Raw genomic sequence first — 26045 nt, 5'->3', positions numbered from 1 at the left:
CCTTCTCACTGGTCTGGAGTGCTCTCTTTACTTTCTTGAAATCCCTGGCTTCCTTCAAAATTCAGCTCCATCAGCCACCTTCCAAGAGAGGCCTTTCCTGTCTCTCCTCACCCCCTTCTCATCCCTGAAGTTTCTGGGGGTATCATTCTTTGACAGAATTCCCATTGGCATGCTAGTGAAGTCTAAGGACTCTGTTGAATAGTTCTTAAATGCACAAAATAAAATGCATATGATTAAAAAGAAAACCAAAGGTTAGTGAAAATAAAGATATAATTTTCCCCCATCCAAATTAAAGGATTTCCCCCCACATTTCCCCACCAGAATCTACCCAGGTGCCTCAGGTTAGGAATCCTTAATTGAATTCAACCTCCTGATGGTACAGAAGAGAGGTCTAGAGAAGGAAGTGACAGAGCTGGCCAGTTGCTCCCTGGTCTCCTGCTTTTACTCTTTTCCACTAGTGACCTCAGCTCTTGTACTAAGGGCTGCCTACATCCAACTAGGATATATTTATTCAAGTTAAAGATTTTCCCTCTCCCAGGCCAGCTCATCCTCAGTCCATAATATTATTATTTTTAGAGGTATTTGGGTTTACATGACTTGCCCAGGACCACACAGTGTCTGAAGCTGAATTTGAATTCAGGTTTTCCTGACTTCAGGGCTGGTGTTCTACTATCTACCTGACTCATCATGTCTACCTTCTTTGGACTCTTGTCAACCTGGGGTCTTGAGACCTCATAGTTCAGCAGTTTTTCTTCTTCCAACCAAGACCTCGTACTGAATTGACCTGCGCTTGATCCAGCGGCTGACATGGGGTTATTATGAAACAGAAGGCTCTGAGCACAGAAGTTTGTTCATGGAGCCACCAGCTTCTGTGAACTTGTGGATTTTTCCCCTCTGCATAGATATAGCAGCTTCACACTTTCTCTTTTTTAAAAAAATAAACTTTTATCAAATTTGTTTTTATATCACCTGTATTTCCTCCTTTTATTTTTCCCTTTCTACCTTCCCAAAGATCCATCACATATAAAAAAGAATTATATCATTATATAGTTTTAAAAAAGATAAACAATGAATATACCCAAAAAACCCTGACTATAATACTCTATAGCCATGTGATGACCCCCTCCCCTACTTCTGCAAAAGAGAGAAGGAAAATGTTTTCTTATTGTCTCCTCTTTGGCCCAAATTTATTTTTCTTGGCATTTTGTAAGATTAATTTTTAATTGTTTTATGGTAGTGCTTCTATTTTCATTTAAAATATACTTTTATTGGTTTCATTAAATATTTTACAATTACATGTAAAATACTTTTTAAAGAGTTGTTTTAAAAGTTTTTGAATTGTAAGTTCTCTACCTCCTTCCTATGCCTTCTCCTTCCTCTTTGAAAAGGCAAGCAACATATTTTCATTGTGATAGTAATTGTGTATTTTATTAGCTCTTTGCTTTGCATATTTCTCTGTATGATTATCATATTCATCATTTCTTACAGCAGGATAATATTCCTTTAACTTCATGTGCCATAGTTCTTTTTTAATTATTCATCAGTTGATGAGTATCTATTTTGTTAACACAAAAGATCAGCTTTTCTTTCTTTTAAAAAATAATTAAATTTTATTTTTAACAAACTTTAAAAATATTTTTCTTTCCCATACCTTTGTTGCTATTAAAAAAAAAACCCTAATACATAAACATAGCCAAAAACATTTCCACATTTGTCTCATTTTATAGCTGGCATCCTAATCCATTCCATCACTCAATTGCCCTGAAAAGACCCAATTATTTGGCATTTCTAAGGTAGACTGGAATGGTAACAATGGTGTTACAGGAAGGCCTCAGTATAGCACAGGTACAGGTAGACAAGCACAAAAGGAATTGTTGAGATTTTCTGTGAAACATTAAAATTCCAGTAATATCTTTTTTATTTTATTTTATTTTCATTTTTTGCAAAGGGAGATGTCCCTGAGGCTTGGCTAACACCCAGACCTCTCTCTTCTGCCTTCTCAGCCCATTTGACACAGAGAGCTTCTTGGTATCCCCTGGAATTAGCAAGTATTCTCTGGGCAGCAGAAAAGGCTCCTTGTATAACTGGACACCTCCGAATACTCCCAGCTTCAGGGAAAAGTATTATCTTGTGAGTATGTAAGACCATTTCCTCTCCTCTCCACCTTCTCTCTCCCCCCCCCCCAAATTAGCCAAGAACCCTGATGGATGACCTTCCTTGTATTGTTTGGTGACTGTAGCAGTTTAATCCAGTCTCAATCTTAGTAATTGTGGGGAACTGTGACCTTCTGAGCCCAGAGAATAGAAAAGTTGAGAATTCAGTATTTTGCCAGCCTAGTATTTCCTTACTCTATTTTTAGACTAACACAGTTCTTGCTGATGTTTTCCATCTTGATAGTTCCTTTTATTTTCATTACACAGAAAAAAGAAGACAGACTTATAAAATAAGAGATGTCTAGCTGAAAAAAAATCCTTTGAGATCTTCTAATTCAAAATCATCATTTTACAGACAGAGAAACTGAGATCTGGTAGCAATAACTAGCTAGTTTGAACTGAGGTCCTCTGATTTAAAACACGCTGATTTTTTTTTAAAAAGTATTTATTTGTTTATTTATTTAAAAATATTTTTTTTTAGGCAAAGAGGGTCATATAGCTAGTAAGTGACTGAGGTCAAATTTGAACTCGGAGCCTTCTGACTTCAGCACCAACTTAGTGCTGTTTTCAATGAGCCATAGTGCTGCTGAGCTCCATGTGCGTTGCTGTGAAGTTACAGCTAGTCATATTTTGAATTAATGCTACTTTCTGGCACAATAGTAAGGATGCTCTAGTAGAGATCTGGTCCAGTGCTCCGGATGACAGCAATGGCCCTGTCTTTACTCTGGAATGTCCCCCTTCAGACTTACCCACCCAGCCTGCTAGGCTCAAAGCAAATCCACTCTTTCTGATTAAACATTTGCTTAGAGACCTTGACAGAAATCAGGTGGCGTGTTTCTCTGAGGGAAGAAAGAAGCCTGGAGTAATTCTGATTTGGAATGGACTCTGGAGCAAAAGCATAAAATAACTTTTTGGAAATTTCTACTCATCTGGTTCAGGGTACAAGAGACATTAGTTGAGTAAGGCACAAGCCTTCTGGGGGCTGTGAAATAAATTGTAGGCTACATAGTTTGGAATAAACTGTTACCTGAGAGATGAAAGTTTCCTTAATTCAACAACATTTATTAAGTATCTACCTACTCTGAACAAAGAACACAGAAGCACAATATAGGATATGCTGGTTAATAGAGAGGTAGCATGTGGGACATCGATGGGAAACTCCTCTTCACCCACCGCTTGATCTTGCCATCTTGGGTGCCCCAAGACTGTGCCTGAGGAATGCAGACTTGAGGTGCCATCGAGCAATAAAAGCATTAGCTTGAGGAGGGACTTTATGTGTCCGCCAAAGCCCAGAGAGGCTCTTTCGTTATCAGAGTGATGAATTTGTCAACTGACAGAGCTTTTGAAAATCAAATTATCTCCTAAGCCAAAGCGAGCCGTGATCTATCAAAGGACCCCCAACTCTGAGATAATCCCAGGCCTCTGACAAAAGTACAAAAAGCAGACAAGCTTTATAAACCATCGGGGACAGAATTTGTATTTAATCTGTAAGAAAGCACTGCCACATCTTGGGAGTGTCACCATGTCACCCCTTCAGAGATAAGTTGCAGTGAAAGGAGGTAGGATGTTCCTTTGAGTATCTGCAGTTTGGGCTGTGAGGCAGTGATGAGGCAGGGAGCATTTCTCTAGGCCCTGATGCCCATGTTCACCTCTCCCAGTCTCTTTTCCAGCAGCAGCAGGAACAGCCAGGGCCGGAGGGCCGGAGGAACAGCCCCCCACCTCGCTACCTGTCTGAGAGTGACTTGGGTGTGCGTCTTCGGGGGAAGAGCACCGAGCAGCCCGAGATGACTGAGGGGGACTCTTTCAGCTCGGATGATCCCAGGGAGACAGAGACGGGGACCTTGGCTTCCACCTCAGACGGGGGCTTCCCACTCTTCATTCCCGATGTTTCTGCTGAAGGGGAGCAGCAGGAAGCCTTTGCGCCGTGCTCTGATGGGCTTTTGCTGAAGGCATCTCCAGGGGCTGGGGACTGGCACATGGGCCTGCCTGGCCAGCAGGGCTTTGGCACCAGGGACCACGTGGAGCTGCTTGGGCCCAAGCGTGGCTCACTGCTCCAGGAGGGCCTGCTGTTGGACAGCCAGCTGGGGAAGCTGGGCACAGTGAAGCCTGAGGAACCCACGGAGGGTCCCAGCCAGTCTGTGGAGAAAGCCTTGCAGGAGGTTCTAGATTTACTAAAGTTGATGAATCCTAGGCAGTCACAACTCCGGGAACTAGAGTACCAGGTTCTCTGCTTCAGGGATCGATTAAAGGTATAGCATGTTTTCCTGCTGGTAATAATAAAGACAACTTGTATTTATGTAGTGCTTTAGGAGCATGAAGAATTTTCACTCCCATTATCTTATTCCATTCAAACACTTATTAAACACCTACTGTTTATAGGGCATTGTGCTTGTGGCTTGGGGGGAGAAATGGGGAGAGAATATAGGCCAAAGTAGTCCCTGTCATTATGAAGCTTACAGTCTCTTGGGAGATAAGAGTCAGCCTGTATAACTGGTACCCAGAAAGCACATTAGGTAGGTATCATGTTTCTTGTCTTCTAAGTGGGCAAGGGAGAGAGGAAGGGGAAGGGGGGAAATTTGGAACTGACAATATACTCTTTTTTTCAAAAATGAAAGAAAGTATATTAGAGAGATACAGAAAAACGTGAGATCATTAAGGACAGAGGAAGATCAGGGAAGGTTTCTTGGAGAATGTGGGACTTGAGTTGATCTCAAGGATCTTGAGAGATGAGGACATCTCTTAATCAATAAGAAACCATTTACAATCTTGGGAGTGTCATCATGTCACCCCTTCAGAGATAAGTTGTGATGAAAGGAGGCAGATAGGATATTCCACCTTTATGTAATTTATAGCTTTGGGATTATGAGGGAAAGGGGGAAGGCTTTTCAAAGGAGCAAGTCATGAAGGCCATTTGATTTCTGAGGGATTTGTGGGAGAGGTGAGCTAAGCTATTATCCCCATTTTGTAGATAAGAAAAAGGAAAGTAATTTGTTTAAGATTATTTGGGATTCAATCCTTGGGGCTTCTGACTCCAAATTTAGAAACTTTTCTTCACTCTTTCATCATCATCTTCATCATCACCATCATCATCACCATTGTCATCATTTACATGGTGCTTACTGTATGTCAGACACTATGCTCAGTGCTTTATAATTATGATCTCATTTAGTCCTCAGTTTTGTGAAGTAGGTGCTATTATTATCCCCGTTTTATAGGTGAGGAAACTGAGGCAGACAGGGATTAAGTAACTTGCTCAGGATCACACAACTAGTAACTTCTGAGGCTAGATTTGAACTTGGATCCTCCTGACTCCAGGTCTGATGGTCTATCAACTGAGCCACCTAGCTGCCCCATTTCCCTTAAATTGCAAATCTCTCAAAGCTATAGTAACTTTGAGACCTCAGATCAATCTCTCATTTTATAAATAACCCGACTAGGAATTAGGAGATTTAAGTTTTAGCCAGGGCTTTGCCACTTACTGACTTGGGTGAGTAATTTTTCCATTTATAAATCTCAGTTTTATTGCCTGTAAAGTGGGGACGATGATTTCTGCCTTTTAGGATTGTTGTAAGGATCAAATAAGCATCATCAATAAATATAAAGCACCTACTATGTGCCAGGCACTATACTTTGCACTGGGGATACTAAAGGAGGCAAAAGGTAGTCCCTGCTCCAAAGGAACTCGAGTGAAAGCATTCTATAAAGGAATAGGGACTGGATCAGTAGGAGAAAGACCTGCCAGTGCAGATCAACACCTCCTCTGCAAATTATCTTTTTAGAGGTGGTTATTTAAGTTTCTTGACCAGAGTCGAACAGCCAGTATGTGTCCTCCATGGATTTAAACCTAGGTCTCACTGATTTAGCTGGGGGGGTCTTTCTCTTCTTCAGCTGGTTTTCTGTCTCTAACAGCCATTTACAGAATTTTAGTGTTGCAGAAGCCCTTAGGCACTCTTTATGGATTGAGGGGATTCAGGATTCAAGAGAATTAGGAGACCTGGGATTGAATGCTGGCCCTGGCACTGGGACTTTGTGGCCATGGACAGGACTCCTCACTGAGCCTTTGTTTAATCATCTGTAAAGTAGGGATAATAAATACCAGCAGTGTCTCACAGGGCCTTTGTAAATAAAGTGCCTTATATAGCATTATTAGAAATCATGATTGTTGTGTACTTGCCACCTTGTAATTCAACCATCCTAATCAGACAAGTCCTTTTCCTATTTGTACAGTTCTTCATTATTATATTAAATCTCCCTGCCTTGTTTTAGGTCTTTTGGGTTAAATAAGGCTTATTTGCTATACCTCTTTGTATACAGTGACCCCTCATTTCAGCCAGATAATGTTCCTGCTCTCCTGAGGGGATACTGTTCTGAAGTCTTTTCCCCCTGTTTCCTGATAGCCCAAGGTCACAAACCAGGAACATTCATCCATGGAGAGTTTGATGGAGACCATATTAGAAAGTTTTGACTTTTTAAATGCTGACTTCAACCCAGATGAACTTTCCTTATTTGGCAGTGGCCAGGCCCACAGCATAAAGTGAGTAAACCCCAAGCCAAGAGTGACCTCCTGCTCTCCTGGAGACCTCCTCTCCATTCCTAATTGGTTTTCTTTCTGTTGTCTACATCAGCTGCCCAATGCATCAACTTCTTCTCTGGCCAGGTCTAATAATGACTCATCCTGGAGACAAAGTTGTTGAAGTACAAAGCAGTGATTGCATTTTGGTTGATGGTGGTTCACCCCTCAATCAGTGTGTGGCAAACCACTTCTATAGTGGTTCTATCTCTTTCCTCCTGTAAAATGCATTCGACCACACCTTTTAGGTTCTTATTTTAATGTTCCAATTTTGAGTTTATAACAAGGATCGTACATTTTAATTCTAATTAAGCAGCTTCCTTCTTTTTTCCCCTTCCTCTCTTCCTCCCTCTCTCCTTCCTTCCCTTCTTTCCTTCCCTCCTTGTGCCCTCCTTCCTTCACCTCCTTTTCCTCTGTCCACCCAGGGTTTCATACCTTTACCTGTTGGTACTGTAACCAAAGGAATGTGAATTTTGATTCCTGAAACCTCACAAGATGTCTTGGGGTTCACTGCCTAGATTTCTTTCTTAAGAACCATGTCTTAAACTCAGATCTCTCTGGCTCTCATTGATTGACTAACAATAGGTCCCAGGCCAAGACTCCTTTGATCTTATTTGGACTCTGATGGCTCAAAATGATTATAAAAAGCAATTGTTACTGTTTTATCCAGAAATCTTGAGGGTCTTTCCCTCTTGATTTTTGTTTTCTTTGACTAGATAAAAGAGACCATTTTTTTTTGCCTCATTTCTTCCCTAGCCTTAATCACTGATCAGACTTTGCATCCAGGGCCCCTCCAGTCCTCCTGATCTCTCTCTGGTCACTGGACCCAGGTGGTTCTGGTGACCTTGCCCAGCCCTCCCTCCCTCCAATCCACTTCACTTGCATACCATGGCATGCAGGCATTCTCCCTGATGTCATGTCCCCTTTGACACAAAGGATGATTAGGCCCAGTGCTGACAATGACTTTATCACTCCTGCCTTTATTGAACTAGCCAGGGTCTGTCTTGGTTTAATTTTAAACTTGGAGAACATTAGTGTCCAGCACTCATGTAATACAGGAAACTGAGCCCAGAGAGAAGTGACTGTCCAAGCTTTAGAAGTAGTGAGGGGCAGGGCTAGTCCTTGACTGAAGTCTACAAATTTTAATGCTCTTTTCGTCATACCATGTGACCCCTTGAAACCTCCACACTGTATACTCCTCCCTCCCTCCTTCTAGATTCCCCACTATATTCAAATGCTTTTCATTATTTTTTTCTTTTCGGATCCTTTCTAGTTTATCCATCTCTCTGTCCCCTCTCTTGCTCCCCCTTTCTCACTTCCAGTCTGTCTTTTCCTCTGTCTGTCTTTCTCTACCTGTTTATCTCTCAGAACCCAGGGTAGTGTTCTCCATATAGTAGGCACATAGTAAATGCTTATTAAATAAAAACATTTGACTGTTTTGAATTTGAATAAAAAATTATTAAATGCTTAAAATGAAAAATTAGATCCATGGGCATGGGGCCCAGAGATGGGTTCTATAATACAAAGCAATACAGGGAAGGACATGGATGGTTAAAAGAGTTAACTAGTTTCTTTCTCACAATCCCATTCAGTAATGATGGCTCTTCTCAGTCTGTGAAAGCGTCAGCCAAAGAGCTCACAGCAGGAATTCATGAATTAGATGTGCTTTTGGTGGTTCATCTCCAAGTGTGCAGAGCTCTTTTACAGGTAAAGAAAGCATGGGGCTCAGGGCAACTGACCATTAATACCGAGTGGGTAGAATGAGAGAAATTCCCAGCCATAAGCATTTATGTGTAATGGGCGAGGTGCTGGGGATACATGTACAATGCAAGACACAATCCTGGTTCTACAACACAAAGGGGAAGGGGAGAAGTTTGGTTTGGTACCGGGGAAGTGATGGGTCTATATTGCCTTCCCTGTGTGGGCTAAGTCACCTCTCTGGACCCATTTCTTCATCTGCACAAAGACAAGGGTGAATTCGATGATCTCTAAAGTCGTCGTGCCAGATTCCTTCGAGGACAATGTAAATTATGTTTCTTGTGTTTGTATGGAAGATTTCATATCCAAAATGGCAGCTGGATGGCCCAGTGTCCAGAGCACTGGACCTGGAATGAGGAACACCCGAGTCCAAATTCAGATGCTTTTTGGGCAAGTCACTTAGCCTCTGGCTGCCTCCATTCCTTCATGTAAAATGCAAACAAGAGCACCTACCTTTCTTGGCTGATATAAGGATAAAATGAGGTAACACTGGAAGACACTTTGTGCTATGCAAATACTAGATATTTATTACTTATTATTAGCACTATTATCAGTGATTAAAAAGTCAAGCCACCCTAACCCTGTGGAGTAAAATCAGGACAAGACTAGGTCTCTGCAATAGCTATGAATGATTTCAAAAGGGTTTTCACTAGCTCTGACCCTGAGGCAACATGGACTGTTTTCTAGAAATTGATGTGTCCCAACTTGTCAACACTGGTCCAGGAGTGTCTTCTGGAAGAAGTGCTTCAACAGAAAGAGGTTCTGGAGAAGTTGTCTGTTCTCGATGTGGAGAAGGTCAGGAACGCTACGTCTGCTGATGAGCGTATGTAGCCTGCTCACAAACTACGGGAAACAGTGGGTGACGTCCAGGGGCTCATCTTTTAAATCCAGGGGCACAGCAGTAAAAACAGTCCCCATGACCCAGACCTGAGGCACAGTTCAGCTATTTATTATCAATGTGGCCTTAGGAGCCAATCATTTAACAATACTTTATAGACAGTAAAATGCTGTGTAAATGTGAGCTACTATTTTTATGGAACTTGCCTAAGGTCTCATGGTAAATGATGGAGTTGGGTTTTCTGACTCTGGAAGCTTTCATTTTGTTTTTTCAGTTACACCACTTTGGCCCTTATAGCTTGAGAGTGATGGTAACATCAGCATTGTGGGCCTTATATGCTATAAGGAGGAAAATCTCTTTGATCCCGTCCTTGAGACCTGCTGGGATCAGTGGTGTCAAGCTCAAATTGAATGGGGCCATTAAAATGTGCCTTTGAATCCTGCTGCCACATAATGATTTGGAAAACCACATGTTAACTTTTGTCTATGTTCTACTGCATTTTTATTTATTTTGTTCAGTTTTCCCAATTCCATTTTAGTCTGGTTTGGGTAGCGTTTGGGAGTATAGCAGACAGCTGGCTGTTTGCTTTTGATATCTTTCATGTTTTCCACAGAAGAACTATAGCTATAATAGAAATAAGGCACTTTTTAAAAAGATCTTGCTAACCATAGAATTTCCTTTTTAAATTTTTAAAAAATTAAATGTTATTTCTTTCAATCTCTTTTCTCATTCCCTTTTTTCTCTTTGAGAAAGAAAAACAACCATGTATAGTATAGTCAGGCAGAATGGATTCCCCCATAGGCCATGTACAAATAACATGTCTCAATCTGCCCTCTATCATCTTTCCCGCAGGAAGATTTTCATGGAATTTCCAAAGCCAAAGAAATCATATACTTAAGTGTCCACTTTGAATAGTAAAATTCTAGTCCGAAGGAGAAAGTATTTAAGAAGTTCTAAGAAGTATCTGAGAAGTTCAGAGACTAACTTGTCTTTATACAGTGCTTTTAGATTTACAAATCACTTTCTTTGCCGCCCTGAGGTACATACATAGCCTCAGATAAGTATTTTCCCCAAGGTCATTCAGATTGTAAGTGACAAAGCAGGGACTTCTGTCTTAGTGCAGGACAGTTTTCACTATACTAGGCTTTCTCCATTGGCTAGTACAGAACCTGGAATCTTTTAAGAACTAGAGAATAAAATGGAGTAAAAGAAGCCCTATTTTTACCCATCTTTGAAAATTGTTACTCTTCCCCAGATTCTAAAGACTATAAGGCTTTCATCGGAAAGAGAAGAGAAGGTCAGAGACTGTTCTGTCTTTGGAGAATGCTCTCAGAAAGGAATTCTCCTGCAGGGAACAATAAAGCTCCAAGGGATACTCTTATGGATAGCAGAGGCTGGGCTCAGGGAAATTTGATTTCAGGTGTCTTTTCCTGAACACATTTTCCAATAATGCCAGAATTCCAGACAATTAATGATTCTAAATCTGGATTTTCAGTTATTCCTCAAGCAAAGAAGAAGAAGCGGTATCTGAAGATGTGGAGTGAATGTACCGAGCCAGGAGGGAACCTATTCTGCTCAGCAAAAAAATTCCAAAATCAACTAAAAAAAATGTTTCTGCACAAAGTTAAAGGGAAATATCCCGGACAACTTGAGATAGGTAGATTTATTGAAAATTCTTTGCATTTCAATCAATCAACAAAGCATTTATTAAGCACTTACCATGTACCAGATACCATGCTAAACACTAAGGATACCCAAAAACAAACAAAAAAATGACCCTGCCCTCAAGGAGTTTTCATTCTAATGATATAATGTATATTAAAAACATATAAGGTAAATATAGAACAGCTGTAAGGATTGCTACTGCAACAATCTAGGCAGAAGGTGATATGAACCCGTATAGTTATCACTGTTTTAGTGGAGAAAAAGAGATGCTTACAAGAATTGTTGTAGAGAAATAAGATCTGGCAATAAATTAGCTATGTGGAATGAGAGGGAGGAGTCAAGGATGCTGTGACTTTTAAGTCTATGGGGCTGAGAATGATGGCACCCTTAACAGTAATGGGAAATAAGCAAGAGGAGAAGTTTGGGGTGAAGGAAAAAGGAGTTTTTTTGAAACGCTGAATTTGAGATGATCCGAAGTTGATATACAGATGTGGAAATCATCTGCATGTAGATGATTACTGAGTGCTTGGAGGTGGTGAGACAGGGCAGGAGGGCAGAACCATAGAAAAAGAGTGTGTCCAAAGGGAAAAGAATGGTTAGTAATGCCAGATGCTAGCAGTGGTGAAGGACGTAGAGAAGAGGCAGAGTGGGCAACTAGAACGTCGGAGAGAGCAGTTCCAGTTGAATTTCAGAAGCCAGATAATGGAGGGATTGAGTGAAAGAAGTGTGGGCACCGATTGCAGACAGCTTTTTAAAGGAATTTAGCCTTAAAGAGGAGAGAAAGGATGATATTGGAGGGCATGTTTGAGAGGGGTATTTTTGTTGTCTTTTTAAGACTGGGGCAGGTCTGGTCATATTGGTAGACACCAAGGAAGGATCCAGTGAATGGAAAGGGAGGATTAGAAAGAAAATGGGAATAATGGTGAAATAATCTGCTAGAGAAGGGGGAAAGGATGGGATCCTTTTGGCTTTGGCAAGCAGAAGAGCCTCCCTTTTTTTTTTTTTTTTTAAAAGGTTCATCTAATCCAAAATTATCACCTAAATCAGATTCTAGCAGCTCTTATTAATCACCCCCACTCCCACCCAGGATTTTCCCCTTCCACTGAAAATTAAAATGACTAGTTCTATAGTCTTCCTACCCTTCCCAACTCCCTCCCTCATTCTAGGGCAGAGCAATATGAGGTAAGGAAGGGAGGAGGAGATCTTGAGACAACAGCTTGAATTGTTGACCTAAAAATGTGAGGTATGAGGTTATCAGTGGAGAAATTTGGTGGGAGGCAGGGTAATGTCCTCAAATATGAGGAGAAGGAAAAGTTAGCAACTGCTCTGTTGAATGGGATAGGAACCAATTAAGTAAGAGTGGGAGAGTTGATTGTTGTTACAAGGGTTCAATTGGGATCAGTCACTATAAATTTATGATGGACTCCCACTTAAAACAATTACATGATTTCCTCCAATTCTGTTCAGCCCTCTATAAGCATAAGCAGTTTGTTTCAAGGGTATTAAGGATATTGATGAGATGTGAGAACCAAAAGTGATGGTCTGAAAGTAGCAAAAAAGAACAAGAAATATCATAATGCTCCCCACCATGACTAGTGAGTCAAGAGGTATGAATTTAAGTGCAACTAGTGCTCAAAAGGGTCGGGTCTCAATGAGTACAGGAATTTGGAAGGACATGTTCATCTTAGTGAAATCAAGTTTGTTAATCGTGGAATTGGCATTCCAGAGGGTATACGGGAAGAACTGGCAGATCTGGAGGGCTCATTCACAGTGTAGGGCTAAGAGGAATGGGAATAAATTAGTGGACGGCCGAATTCTGGAAGGTTGTTATGTTCTTTAGCAGCTGGGGTTATTCCAAAGGAAGGAATAGTAGTTGGAAATGAGGGTGAATTAATCTAGGCAGAGCAGGTGGTACACTGAATAGAGTACTGCCCCCAGAGTAAGAGTCTGAGTGCAAATAGTTTCATATACTTACTAGCAGTATGACCCTGACAAGTCACTTAGCCCCAACTGCCTTAAAGAAAAAAAAAAAGGAAGAAAGGAGGATGTGAGAGAGACAGAGACAGAGAGAGAGAGAGAGAGAAGGGAAGAGAGAGAGAGAGAAAGAGACAGAGACAGAGAGAGAAGGGAAGAGAGAGAGAGAGACAGAGAGAGACACAGAGACAGAGAGAGAAAGAGAGAAAAGGGAAGAGAGAGAGAGAGAGAGAGAGAGAGAGAGAGAGAGAGAGAGAGAGAGAGAGAAAGAGAGAGAGAGAGAGACAGACAGAGACAGAGAAAGAGAGAGAGAGAAACAGAGAGAGACAGAGAGACAGAGAGAGAGAGAGACAGAGACAGAGAGAGAGACAGAGAGACAGAGACAGAGAGAGACAGAGAGACAGAGACAGAGAGACAGAGAGACAGAGACAGAGAGAGACAGAGAGAGACAGAGAGAGAGAGAGAGAGAGAGAGAGAGAGAGAGAGAGAGAGAGAGAGAGAGAGAGAGAGAGAGAGAGAGAGAGAGAGAGAGAGAGAGGAAAGAGAGGAAAGAAGAAAAAAGAAAGTTAATTGAGGCAGAATAGCAATGAGGTCCCCAGATGAAGGCAGGTAGCCAGGTTTTTCAATGATTTTAGTTATACTTTTTAGTTTTCAAAGTGCTTTTTGCCTGTATTATCACATTTGGGTCTTACTCTAATTCTGTAGGTCAGACAGGGCAGGAATTTCCAATTTGAGATCTAGAGGGATTAAATGATTTGCTTGGTTCACATAGTGAGTGTGGCAGAACTGGACTTTCTGACTTGAGTACACGATTCTTGCCAAAGTGTCACCACCTTTCAGGATGAAATTAGTTCCCTGTATCTCAGAGTGTGGAATTTAATCTAAACAACAGTACTGAAAAATTAATTTATAAGCAAGGTCATTCCAGGAAACAAAACTTGTGGCCATGCAGCTTATAAGCCAAAGACTTATCACTTCTTTCTTTTTAATCTTTGTTTAAAATGTTTTCAGAGAATGATAGATAAGCTTTCTCTGATTAGCTAGAAAAGTCACTTTGGGAAGCACGTAGGGGAGAAAGAGGAGCAATTCTTTTTTTTATGGTTCCTTTTTTAGTCAGTCAGCAAGCATTTCCCCCCCCCCTGAGGCTGGGGTTAAGTGACTTGCCCAGGGTCACACAGCTAGGAAGTGTTAAGTGTCTGAGACCACATATGAACTCGGGTCCTCCTGAATTCAAGGCTGGTGCTCTATCTACTGCGCCACCTAGCTGCCCCCAGCAAGCATTTATTAAATACCGACTGTGTACCAGGCGCCATGCTCAGTGTAGGGGATACAAAAAGGAACAATAGTCAGTCCTTCCCCTCAAGGAGCTCACAATCTAATGGAGGAGACAACAATCAATCAAATGTGCACAAGTAAGCTATAATACAGAATAAATAGAAATGAGAAGGCAGGCACCAGAATTAAGAGGGATCAGGAAGGGCTTTTGGCACAAGATAGGATTTGAGACTTTAAAAAAAGCAGAGAAAAATTAGGCAGAACTGTCCCCTATGAGGAGGGGGACCTCCTGACCCCTCCAACTCCCCCCTTGGCTGCTTATATTCAGTCTGTGGAGAAGACCAGAGTGAAAGGTACTCCCAACATTTGATGAACTTGAGTTTAGAAAGGTGGACATTTCCTTAGATTTCCATATGAAAATGTTATGAACCTATGTTGATTTTATTTTTCTGCTGTTGTTGGGCAAGTGTGTCACAGGTTGCTGGAGCAGGTGGTCAGCTGCAGTGGGTTGATCTCTGTGGGCCTCTCAGAAGAAACTCATCACTTGGTTCCAGTTTCAGAGATACTTAGAAAAGCAGAATGTTGTGGATCTGGAGAAACACTTTGCCCAACTCACCAAAGAAGGTACTAGGCGGTGACCAGTGATTACCATCCATTTCATTATTAAAGAAATACAATACTGGAGAAGAAGTTTCTTTGGAGAGCCTTGCCTGTTCAGTTCAGACACATTTCTTAAAAATCAAGATGCAAAGATTATTTCATTAAATCCCCAAACCTTTTCCTTCCTTTCTAACATTCTTTCTGAGAGATTACCCCTAATTAGGCGCTGAACCAAATTCAATAACTGGAGCACTTCAAATTTATAAAATAAGGTTTTCTTTATTCCATACCCTTTTTAAGAGAGAACATAAATTGAGAGTAATAAAGTAATTCACCTAAGGTTTGAACCACATTTCCTGACTCCATGACACCACACTGTCTCGTATTATAATGAGCCTCTAAAGGAACAGAGAATTCAGATGCAAATACATCTTGTACAATTCTTCAAGGTCTAGTCTAAGTGCTCAATTAACCTGTTGCTGGGGTAGGTTGAGGATAGGTGGGTGGTCATCATCCTTGAGGTTGAGTTATCTCAGTTCAGTTGACTTTTGAACATTGATCAAATGTTGCTGCTTTTCAAACTCTGGACAAAGTATACAGCATGATACTAAGTTCTTTCTAGAATGAATTATTTCTGGAAAAGGTTCCTAATTCTTAGAAGGCAAAACAAATCTGTAAATAAATAAAATATATGCAAATGCCTGTTGTCTTGACTTTGTGGAATCATGGACATATATTTACTTCTCACTCCCTGCCTTCCTCCTCTCTGCCCTCAGTCACACTCCTTGAAGACCTGCAGTGTGCAGGACGGCTTAAGAAGATAAAAAAGCTAAAGGGAAAGAGATTGGGACAGCTCCAGCCACTACCCCAGACCTTAAAGACGTGGGCCCTGCTGCAACTGGATGATAACCACCGGGTACGCAAAGCGGCCATTGCTCGTCTTTCGGATGCAGCTGGAAATAGGAGCTTTCGGGAAAAGGTATTTTATGAGGAAGATGAGACTGGTGCTAACAGGCAGTCATATACTTTAGAGGAAGATGGGATCTTTAGGAAACTGAAATAGAGGGAAGTTAATTAACCTAATGGGATTCCCCCCCCCCCCCCCCCCCGACTGCATATTTATAACAAGATTTTTGTTTTCTTTTTCTTGGAGATGAGATGATGAGAAAACAAATACTTGCTAATTGAAAAAAAATTTAAAAATTAAGTGACTTGTCCAAGTTCATGCTTTGGATTTGAATGTAGAGCCAAATAAAAATTTGAATCTCTGTGGAAGGACCAATGTTAGAATGGCAAATCATGGCCACCAAGATCTATGTTTAAGGTTCAGCTTTTAAAATTACTCCCTCTCTGCTGTCCCTAGGTTCCTATGTATAGAAAAGGCGGCTATTTCTTGGTGTTCTCATTTTTTCTATAAGCTATGTTTACCTCCATTTAATTTATCTCAGATATCTACTGAGTGCTAACTATATGGAAGGCATTGTGCTTTGTAACTAGAGATAAATATCACAAACCCTTTTTCCTATCTATCTAGTCAGGTAGGAGAGGAAGCTATGATATATGCAAATAGTGTGATGCAAGTTGTAGTTTTTAATAGAGGCAAGAGATCTCACCAAGCAAAATGCTGTGAGAAACTGGCTGAGGAGAGATAATCCTTTCACTTGGAGACAAGGTTTTAGAGTTGGGCATTGTAGGTGAAAGTCAGTTTATTCTGAGCATGAATAACAGTGAAACTCGAGTTAGTCATATTGTGGAAGGTCTTGAATGCTAGTCAGGGAATTAAATGTCTTTGGTAGGTCATGGGAAGCTACAGAAGGTTTAGGTTTCTAAACATGGATTAAGCTTTCTGATCCTTCCATTGTTAAGGGGAGGTCAGTGATTGCTGCAAAAGTATCTATGGATACAAGCCTGTTTTTTCTGCAGAGAACAGTTTGTTTCCACTGGGCTAATTCTCCTTCTCTCTGGTGCTTCTCCATAAATACAAAGCAGGAATTAGGGCAGGATGATAAACAGCTTGAAGACTATTTCTATTTAAAATATTTCTAACAAAAAAGATCCATCATCAACTTCCAGATGCAAAGGTTTCTTTGTATTCTAACCACTGGCTTTCCTATAAGCTTTGAAGAGGTAGCATGGCTGTTGAGGAAGTTTGCTGAGAGACATTACAGAGTGAATGACTTTTATAAAAGTGTATACACCATACTCACAAGCTAAAATCTTGATTTCTCTGGATATATTGAGTGGGCTAAAAGATTAACAGAATTTCACCATCACAAAAATGAAATTGGATTCTTCTAGACACTCTGACTCAGCACTGCAAGACATCCCAGGAGCAAGAATTTCTAGGAAACCTTGAATATATTAATGAACATGTGTTGTGTGTCCCTGGCTCAAAGATGATAGATCGTGGTTTCTGGGTGAGGGGGGAAGGGAAGCCAGATTGACTTACCATAAATGCTTGGATAAATTAATTTTTATTATCTATTCCACCCAACGGGTAAAGCTCTAGATCAAGTGTTTGACAGTGAAACAATAGCAGATTTTCTTTTGGTAGTCCAACAGCAATTCCATTTTGTTCTAGGCACTCTTTTTTTTTCCTTAGGCACTCCTTTACTACACTAGTACTCTCTCAGACAGTGATGCAAAACTTCAACAAGCTTCATGTTTGGCTCTAAAATATCTCAAAGTAAGTCTAATTTCTTTACTGATTGGGGGTTGACAGGAGTTGGGGGAAAAGTTTCATTCTGGGGAATATCCTCATTGGTAACTTATAGTGGCATCATTAGAACCGGTCGTCTTACTGTTCTTTACACATAGCGCTGTGCCATTTCCTGACCTTTGCAATCACTGCACTGTCATGTCTCCTCACCTTTACTTCTTGGAATCCTGGATCCCTTCACAGTTCAGCTCAAGTACCTCCACTCTATCCTTTCCTGACTTGATTCTTCTTCTGCTTCTGCTTCCCTCCATACATTCTCTATCTATTTTATAGCTAGCTATCTATACATGTATATATGTACCCTCCTCTGGCTCTGGACAGCACAGTGGAAAAAAAAAAAAACTGGACCTTGAATTGGGAAGATTTGAGTTCAAATCCAACTTCAGACATTTTCTATGGGATTCTGAGAAAGTAACAACCAGCATCTATCTTCCAAGGTTATTCTGAGGATAAAATGAGATCTAATAGTGTTATTATACTTTAAGCTTCTCCAGGATAAGGACTTTATTTTCAAAGCCCAGCATAGGGCCTGATACACATATGTTTAACAAATATTTGATGGAACAAAGAATCTCAAAGAGTTATTTAAGAGGGGTATCAAGGTCAATTCAAACCTTAAGAAGCCCCTCTGAGGTTCACTTCAAGTTCTTGCCTTATTTGTTTTGAAACTTCAATAGGAACTTAGCCTTCTAAATTTGGGTTGGGAATCTGGATATGAAATTCTTTGAGATACTGAAGGAGATGGATGACTCACAGACATTGCACAACTGAAGTAGCACAGAGTTAACCAACAGGGGGAGCAAACACTAAAGAGTTCTGGCACTAGGATGGCAAGAATCCCACAGAACTGACAGAAAATGCAAACCAGGCGATGTCAAAGTAATTCAAGCATACACTAACAAGAAAAAAAGTTTTACTGGAAACGATCTGGGTTACTTGCTTCCTTGTTCTATTAACAACAGAGAGATGGTTTGCATAGTACAAGGCACCTTCGGATGTGTTCTCTCCTTTGATCCTCGGAGATCTATGAGGAAGCCCATATTATTGCTCTCATTTTAGAGAAGAAATAATGGCCTAGAGGTGAAATGCTTTACCCCAAGGTCTTTTGATGCCATATTCATTGTTTTTCCCGGTACAGGAAAAAAAATCCCAGACATTTATGTGGTGCTTACTATGTGCTGGGTACAATGATGACCTCACTTGATTCTCTTAATCCTTATAAATTCTGTTATTAACTAGGGATGCTTAAGAAGGCAGCAGATGACAAAGATGAAGATTCTTATAGCCTTAAGTATATACCAAGTTAAGAGGACAGGGAGGAACCTAGGGTTCTGGCAGATGAGATTTTCCTGCCTCATGATATTTTATATTCAGAAATATAACCAAAGGCATACAGGTAAAAAGTTATTGTGAGGATAAAATGGCATACAGTGTTCTTCAGCTGAGTTGAGGAACACATCCAAAGGCTCTGATAAAGAATAAGTATTGTTGAGTTTTTGATCATTACAACAAGCTCTGTTAACAGCCCTGTTTGTTCACAATTCTTTTAAAGAGCAATGTTATAGAAATTCTTAATGAACAATATTAGTTCTCAGAAATCCTCACTGAAATGAATTCCTGGACAGATTCAAACTCACATCTCAAGTTACAGATGCCTGTGTATCTTTTATAAATGACTTTATTATTTTAAAAGTTTCTGTTTGTTCACTTAGGGAATGGAAAGCATTGATCAGATTGCAAGTTTATGTCAGTCTGACTTGGAAGATGTGAGGACAGCTGCCCGGGAATCAACACTATCATTTGGTAAAATTAAGCTATTAAATAGATGTTTTTGGAGGTCTAAAGCTTTACCATTCTGGTTACGACAGAGCTTTTAGGGAAAAAGAAGCCACAAACAGGTTCTACACCTATTTGCCCATTTTATTTGCTGAATCTCACCCACAAATTTCTTATAATTTGACTGCTTAAAAATATCAACTACATAATAGGTAGTTGCAGAGATGACTATTATTTATTAGTATGACTAAGAAACTTTTATTTTTACTAAGGCAACTGTTTTGAAGAACAGTTATGAGGATAAAGACATTTTATTCTCTCTTTAAAAAATGAGTTCATCATCCTTCATCAAAGTCATATAAGAATAAGGATTAAGACCCCAAAATTGCTGAGGTTAAAGACCCTTAACTTGTTTAAAAATATCAGGCAAGGACTACAGACACATTTCTGCCCCTAATCCCAACCTATGCCATTTTTATAAATGAGTAGTTTTGTCCCCACTATTAAAAAAAAATTTTTTTGGGGGGAAGGAGAGGGTTGGTGGTAAAACAAAATAAGATTGGGGATAAGAGACCTGATATTCCTATCAGTGACACATCATCTTATATACACAGGTGAAAAGGGACGTTTGGCTTTTGAGAAGATGGATAGAATTTGCTCTGAAGTCAGAGAAACCTTATGCCAGGATGCGGATATTGAAATTACAGTGTTTTAAATACTTACAAGTTGAGTCCAGATTCTGAATCTGTTTTTCCACTGCCCTGTCACATGAAGATCAAGTATTGGCACTGGCGGGCAGTTGGCATTTGGGTGTTGTAGCACAAATTCATTAGAGAGTCTGGGAATGGATGCTCCTGCTTCTTGGAAGAATATGGCCAGTGACAAACAAAAACGGAAGCTCAAGAGATTTTGACCAGGAATAGAAGCGCACAGAGAAAGATGGTCCACCCTTTGGTAAAGACCCTGAATGACCTTTCCCAGAATCATTCTTGGCTTGAGACTGTGAAGGTACCTCTGACCCAGCTACAGCAAAGCCAAAGCCTCAAACTCCAAGATCAGATCCAGTAAAAAGCCAGGATGGTAACAAATTTCATTAGGTGTTGAGCTTAATGTCTTTTAAGTCTGATTTACTAACAGAGGAGGAAGAACATGGTCCAGAGAAGAGGATAGTGAACCTGCCCTTGATAAGCAAAGGAGCAGGGGAAATGGGATATATATCTTAGAATAATTGGTATGGTAGAAATCGCTGCCTTGATAGAACAATCTAAAATTGAAAAACAGAACATCATTTCCAAATATGTATGACTGCTTTCTTTTCTGCTGAAATGCTGGAATAGAATCTTGACTGCAATAAGTATATAGATTATTTATAAAGCATATTTTTGCCATATTCAGTTATACTATTAAGGATACAAGGCTAATAGTAGAGGTAAAAAAATCATTGATGGAAACCCTGGAGCATAACTCCCACAAAACATTTCCAGTCTGCCAGGATGTTAGTTGAATTGGTTTTGAACTCACAAGATTGTGAGTTCTTGTCTTGAAAAAAGACAAAGATGATAGAAAATTTTTCCTACTGAAAAATTCCCCCCCTGGAGAAGATGATATGATGCCTATGACTAATGTGCATTGATAAATGTCTCCAAGGAATAGTGGCCCTTGGAAAGTTCCATAACACAGGCATTAGAAAATCTCAGTTAATCTCACTGTATATACTTTGTGATTTTATTTTCATTGGATATTTATTTTTGTGACCTTAAATATTCAATTCTGTAAAGTTTTAATTAAAAAAAAATTCCCAAATTGGTTATTCAATTAATTTTGTCCTGGAAAGCAAGGCAAAGAAACACTAATGCTGCATCTTAATGAAGGAAGAAAATTCTACTGGTTCAGTAAGCTCTCTGTTCCATCAGCTGAATATATTAATTATAGTTTCAAAATAACTAAGCTATAAAAGCAGGTTAAAGAAGACTGTTTTGTGTATCCATTTTCATAATTCACAGCCCAAATGTCAGAGCCAGAGCAATCTTGAGCTTTAGTTCAAGGTATTCATTTTACAGATGAGGCAAACTGATGCTTAGATGGGATAGGATTTGCCTTTTTCTTTTAAGGCAATAACAGAGCTTAAGCTTTACTTGTTTCCACTAGACCTTGAGCACACAACAAACACTGCAGAGAGAAGGTGCAAGTGAATTATTATTATTATTATTTTTTTTTGCTGAGGCAATTGGGGTTAAGTGACTTACCCAAAGTCACACAGCCAGAAAGTGTTAAGTGTCTGATATCAGATTTAAACTCAGGTCCTCCTGACTTCAGGGCTGGTGCTCTATCCACTGTGCCACCTAGCTGCCCCCCCAAATTTATTGGGGAAAGACCACTGGATTTTAGAATTAGAAGGTTTATGCTTGAATCAGGCTCCATTACTACTCACTTTTGAAACTTTGGGCAAGACAACTGTTCTGAGCAACAAGTCTTGAGAGATGAAAGACTAGACTATGCACTTTACCCAGGGTTTGGCACACAGTAGGCACTTAATGTGTATGTTTATTAAATAAATGAACTAAATCATCTCAAAGGTCCTTTCTCTAATTCATCTATAACATAATGCCCAAACATTCCTACCAAGGGGCCCTTTAACAAGTTCAGAGAACAACTGAACTCACCTTAGCACTTGTATATAGCTTGTAAAGAGATGAGACTTTAGGCAACCATACCTGGATTTACAAAAAGAATGTGCTTCACTTCAACAGAAAAGAGGTATGGTCTCTTCAGCAAAGAAATGGGAAGCAGCCCAAATGCATATTCTTTAAAAAAAAAAGTTTTATTGTTGCAACTAAAATGAGAACCCATCAATTATTTGCATGGGAAATTGTAAAACTGTACAATTTTATTTAAACCTGTGAGGTCATTGTAGAATCTTGCACACACTCACCACTCCCACCCCCACCCCCCAACACACACACATGCACACAGAGGCAGAGAGATACATTACAATGTATTATACCAAAACATTTTGCTTTTTTGTTGATTTTTATTTTTGTAAAAATGGTATTATTCTATGGCCATTGGTAAAAAAAGAAAGACCTGATGAGTAAATATTTGCTTAAGGCATATAGCATTAGCAGCTCACTAACTTTCTAACATACGTTTAACAAGATGGATAGCCATCCATTTTCCAAGAATAGGCAGTTAACCAATACACCCATTTTGAAATTCTACTTGCTGTATATACATACCCAAACTACTACATACATATACAGGACTTGAGAAAAAGATGCTTACAGTTTGGCATTATAAGCCTTAGACACACCTCACTAATGCTCTGTAGGGTTATTTTACTCTCTTCTCATTATAGTAGAAATCCTCAATGGTGTCCAACAGGTCATCAAAGGCAAAATGTGAAATTGCTGGTAAAGACCAGCAGAATAGCTGCAGCCACCTCCCCCTACCCAGTCCCTCTTTCCCCCCCATTAAAAAAAAAATCAAAGTCTTAACATAAAGACCACATGTTTTTTTCTAGGAGAATAACTGAATCACTGTGGAGAAGTAAAGGGCTTTTTGTTTTATATGTGTTTTGTTTTATATATGTCTTTGGAGGTTGGGGTGAGAGGAAGTGTTCCCACCAAGACTAAAATTAATACCTCCAAACAGGAAAAATATTGCAGTTATCTATATCTATACAGTTAGTTTAGCTGTATACAGGATGTTAGTTGATTCAGTTTGCAAGAGTGCTCCACAGAAAAAAATTAACTGCTTTGTTCTTTACCTAACTTTATTCCAAATAATGGTTTGCTTCAGGATGGGTTTCTGAATTTGGAACACTAAATGATACTGTCCAAGATCAGGGGAGACTGACCACCTGAGATTTCTAATGGGTGAGGTGTGATTAGGGCTTATCCTACACTTGGAATGTCTGTAGTATAGTTGTTACTCAGTTGATGTAAAGTATGATAAACTGGGTTACTGAATAAAACTGAATAGAAAGTCATGCCCAATAATTAGGCAAGTATCTGTTATTGGATAAATATCTATCAATCTATTGCTGAATGAAGTCATTTTCAGCAATATCCTTGTGAACCACAGCCACTTAACAATCAGATCATGCAAATATAAATTTGACTGTATGTATGGGCACATCAGTAAGCAGAAATATAAGTTCTTTCACCTTCAAGCACATGGTATTTAATCAGGACACAAGACAACCTTACATGCATTCTAATACAAATGGGAAAAGTGTTGCTTGAGAACAATACTCTACCAGATGATAGGGAAAGTAACCGGGACAAAGTAATCACATACTGTTTCTTAAATACACAAATGTTCATTATATATTATGATACCATTGTTCTATAAACATATCCCAATATTTTTAATGAAAACCACAATATTACTCAATAATGACTGCTTACAATCTTCCTCCTTTCAAGTACTGGATGGATTCCATAGCCTATCAGGTATGTCTTAAATTCCCAGCACTACCTGAAGATTTATTATTGTATTTCCAATAAGCCCTTGATGCAAGGCTGACGGTAAAAAAAAAAAAAAAAAAAAAATTTAAACACATTATTACTTTAAGAAAATGCTAGAGCTATGGATACCTTTTTTTTTGGGGGGGGGGTAATAAATATGGAGTGAAAAGATTCATTATATAATATACTCCATAAAAGTTTGGCTGAAAATGGTGTTTAAGTGCTTGCTAGACTAGGATGCATTAAAAAGCACCAATTAGTGGCACCATTGCAAATCAAGATCTACTGTCTTGGACTGGCTACTGCAACTATAAGTACTCTATTTTGCCCCTTCCCCTTATCTGCACCACCGAATACTACTTTCACTCTCCTTGAGAAACTGGACTCTCTTCAAGTGGGGGGAAAAGGGAGAGGGGGAACTGGGACCAAGGCAGAACAACAAGAAGATAAAGCGCATGAGTAAGAGTAAACTTGCACCTCATGGCTCTACTAACTCTTAATTCCTGCAATTCTACTGCTGGCTTTACCAGCAGAGACTGCCATTGGGCAGAGCAGAATCAAATTTCTGAGCTGCTGTAGAACAGGAAGTGGAATGAAATTAATCTATCAAGTGAACTAAGCCCAGAACCCAGGTGTCTGTGGAGAGGCACTCACACTCACCCATCTGTGCCACCTGACGACATTCACAGCAAAGAGCTGAGCCAAAATAAAGCCATTACCGAAATCTGTTTTCTAAAGCAAAGAAAAACAACCCCAAAGCCAAAGAAAAATTGCTTGTGTCTTGCTCAGTCACTAATCTGACTTCTTTAGAGAGGTCTAGAAGCCGATGACCTCTGAGAACTCCTTGCAGGTGGCTGCTGTGGAATAGGGCTTTGCATTCATTCGTCTGCTTTTTGATGGTTTATGGTATTGGATGTGAATCCTAGAGCTTTCTTTTGCCCCTCATTTTAATAGCAGCCAACTTTACAAGGTGTATATATTTATAAGAAAACTGCAATTTACAGTCCAAATCATGTGAAGACTAGCTTTTCTAAATAGTAACAAAGGTTTTTAAAATGCTGGTGGACATATCTGAATTGAACTCCCTGAACCCCTGCAAGGGAAAAAAGTAAACAAATGCACAGGGAGTGGGTACAACAGAGGCAGGTGCATATGTGGGCTGAGTTTAACAGTACCAAGTGAGAAATTAACTAGTTCTAATTGAGGGTGTTGGGGGAGGGGGAGACGGGGTAAGGAATACCCTGAGCAAATGCAGAACCTGGATGTGTGGCTTTTTTTTTCCTTCTTCATTTTTAGTAAAGACCATGTAAAAAGGGAATGAGTGCTTATAGTTCAACAGATAACCAGCACAGGCACTGCCCACCACTCAGTATGAACACTACTTATAAAGTAGCTGAGTATAACATGGTTCCTCCCATTCTCCCCTCCTTACTAAATGACATTCTTAAAAAGAGTAGGGTTCTTCTGGGAAATCAAATAGAAATTGCAGATTCGGTTACAACATTTGAAGAGTACAAGCAAATTTTACTTTTGCCGAGTCTTTTTCAGAAATAGAACAAAAACAAAGAACTGGCTTTCAAAAAGGTTAAAAACAACAATGTGTTGTAATTCTATTATTCTTTCCAAAAACAAAATGAACAAAGAAACAAAAACAGGAGACTTATTTGGCATTTTCTCTGCTTAGTCCTGAATATTTTAAGGCCCTGAGATTCAACTATTTTATTCTTGGGACCACAGGGCTTATTTAAACCCTAGTGCATCAATTAATTTTCTCTTTTAGCCCTACCAAAGTTCCAGACTTTTAACCTTAGATTTGTTTCTTCTGAGACATGACTCAGTTAATTTCATAGAACTGAATTAAAAACCAGTCCAACTGATGTTTTTTTCTGTACACTCCCATCTTGCCAGTAGGTCCATCAATGAAAACATACCCGGTAACAGAGGTAAGCTCCAGCTGTGAGGACAGTGAACATACAGATATTGACTAGAAAGGGCTTCCAGGTGGTTGCCACATTATCTTCATCGTCTTCTGGGGATGGGTCTTCTTTGGTGGACATGGCATTCTGATGTTCACTAACAGTTCTCCTTCTAACTCCAGTGCCTTGACTAGTGGAGGAAAATTTAGAAGCAAGGATTGATTACACTTTAAATATAGATAAATGTCTTCTCTAGTAATGATCTTTTGTCATTTGACCAAATTTGTTTTCCTAAATCCAGAGGTATAATTAATTAGAAGTTGTATTATGGT

At 39.7% G+C, this 26045-nt stretch overlaps 2 protein-coding genes across 2 annotated transcripts in view; one reads left to right on the top strand and one right to left on the bottom strand.

Moving 5' to 3' along the window:
- RIPOR3 (RIPOR family member 3) overlaps window positions 1–21143 on the top strand; it is a 154622-nt gene extending 133479 nt beyond the window's left edge. The window contains 12 exon segments of the mRNA XM_074288591.1: window positions 2004–2130; window positions 3812–4402; window positions 6551–6687; window positions 8316–8430; window positions 9169–9304; window positions 10815–10976; window positions 14701–14767; window positions 14769–14857; window positions 15610–15812; window positions 17436–17519; window positions 19265–19355; window positions 19943–21143. Of these exon segments, the coding sequence (XP_074144692.1) occupies window positions 2004–2130; window positions 3812–4402; window positions 6551–6687; window positions 8316–8430; window positions 9169–9304; window positions 10815–10976; window positions 14701–14767; window positions 14769–14857; window positions 15610–15812; window positions 17436–17519; window positions 19265–19355; window positions 19943–20043 (1903 nt within the window). The 3' untranslated portion in view covers window positions 20044–21143.
- Window positions 21144–22339: 1196 nt separating this feature from the next.
- PTPN1 (protein tyrosine phosphatase non-receptor type 1) overlaps window positions 22340–26045 on the bottom strand; it is a 65123-nt gene continuing 61417 nt past the window's right edge. Inside the window, exon 9 of the mRNA XM_074288589.1 lies at window positions 22340–25903. Within this exon, the coding sequence (XP_074144690.1) occupies window positions 25714–25903 (190 nt within the window). The 3' untranslated portion in view covers window positions 22340–25713. The remainder of the gene's footprint in view (window positions 25904–26045) is intronic.

Source organism: Sminthopsis crassicaudata, chromosome 2, assembly GCF_048593235.1.
Source record: "Sminthopsis crassicaudata isolate SCR6 chromosome 2, ASM4859323v1, whole genome shotgun sequence".
NCBI classification, from domain to species: domain Eukaryota; kingdom Metazoa; phylum Chordata; class Mammalia; order Dasyuromorphia; family Dasyuridae; genus Sminthopsis; species Sminthopsis crassicaudata.
This window is presented reverse-complemented; position numbering and strand designations above follow the sequence as displayed.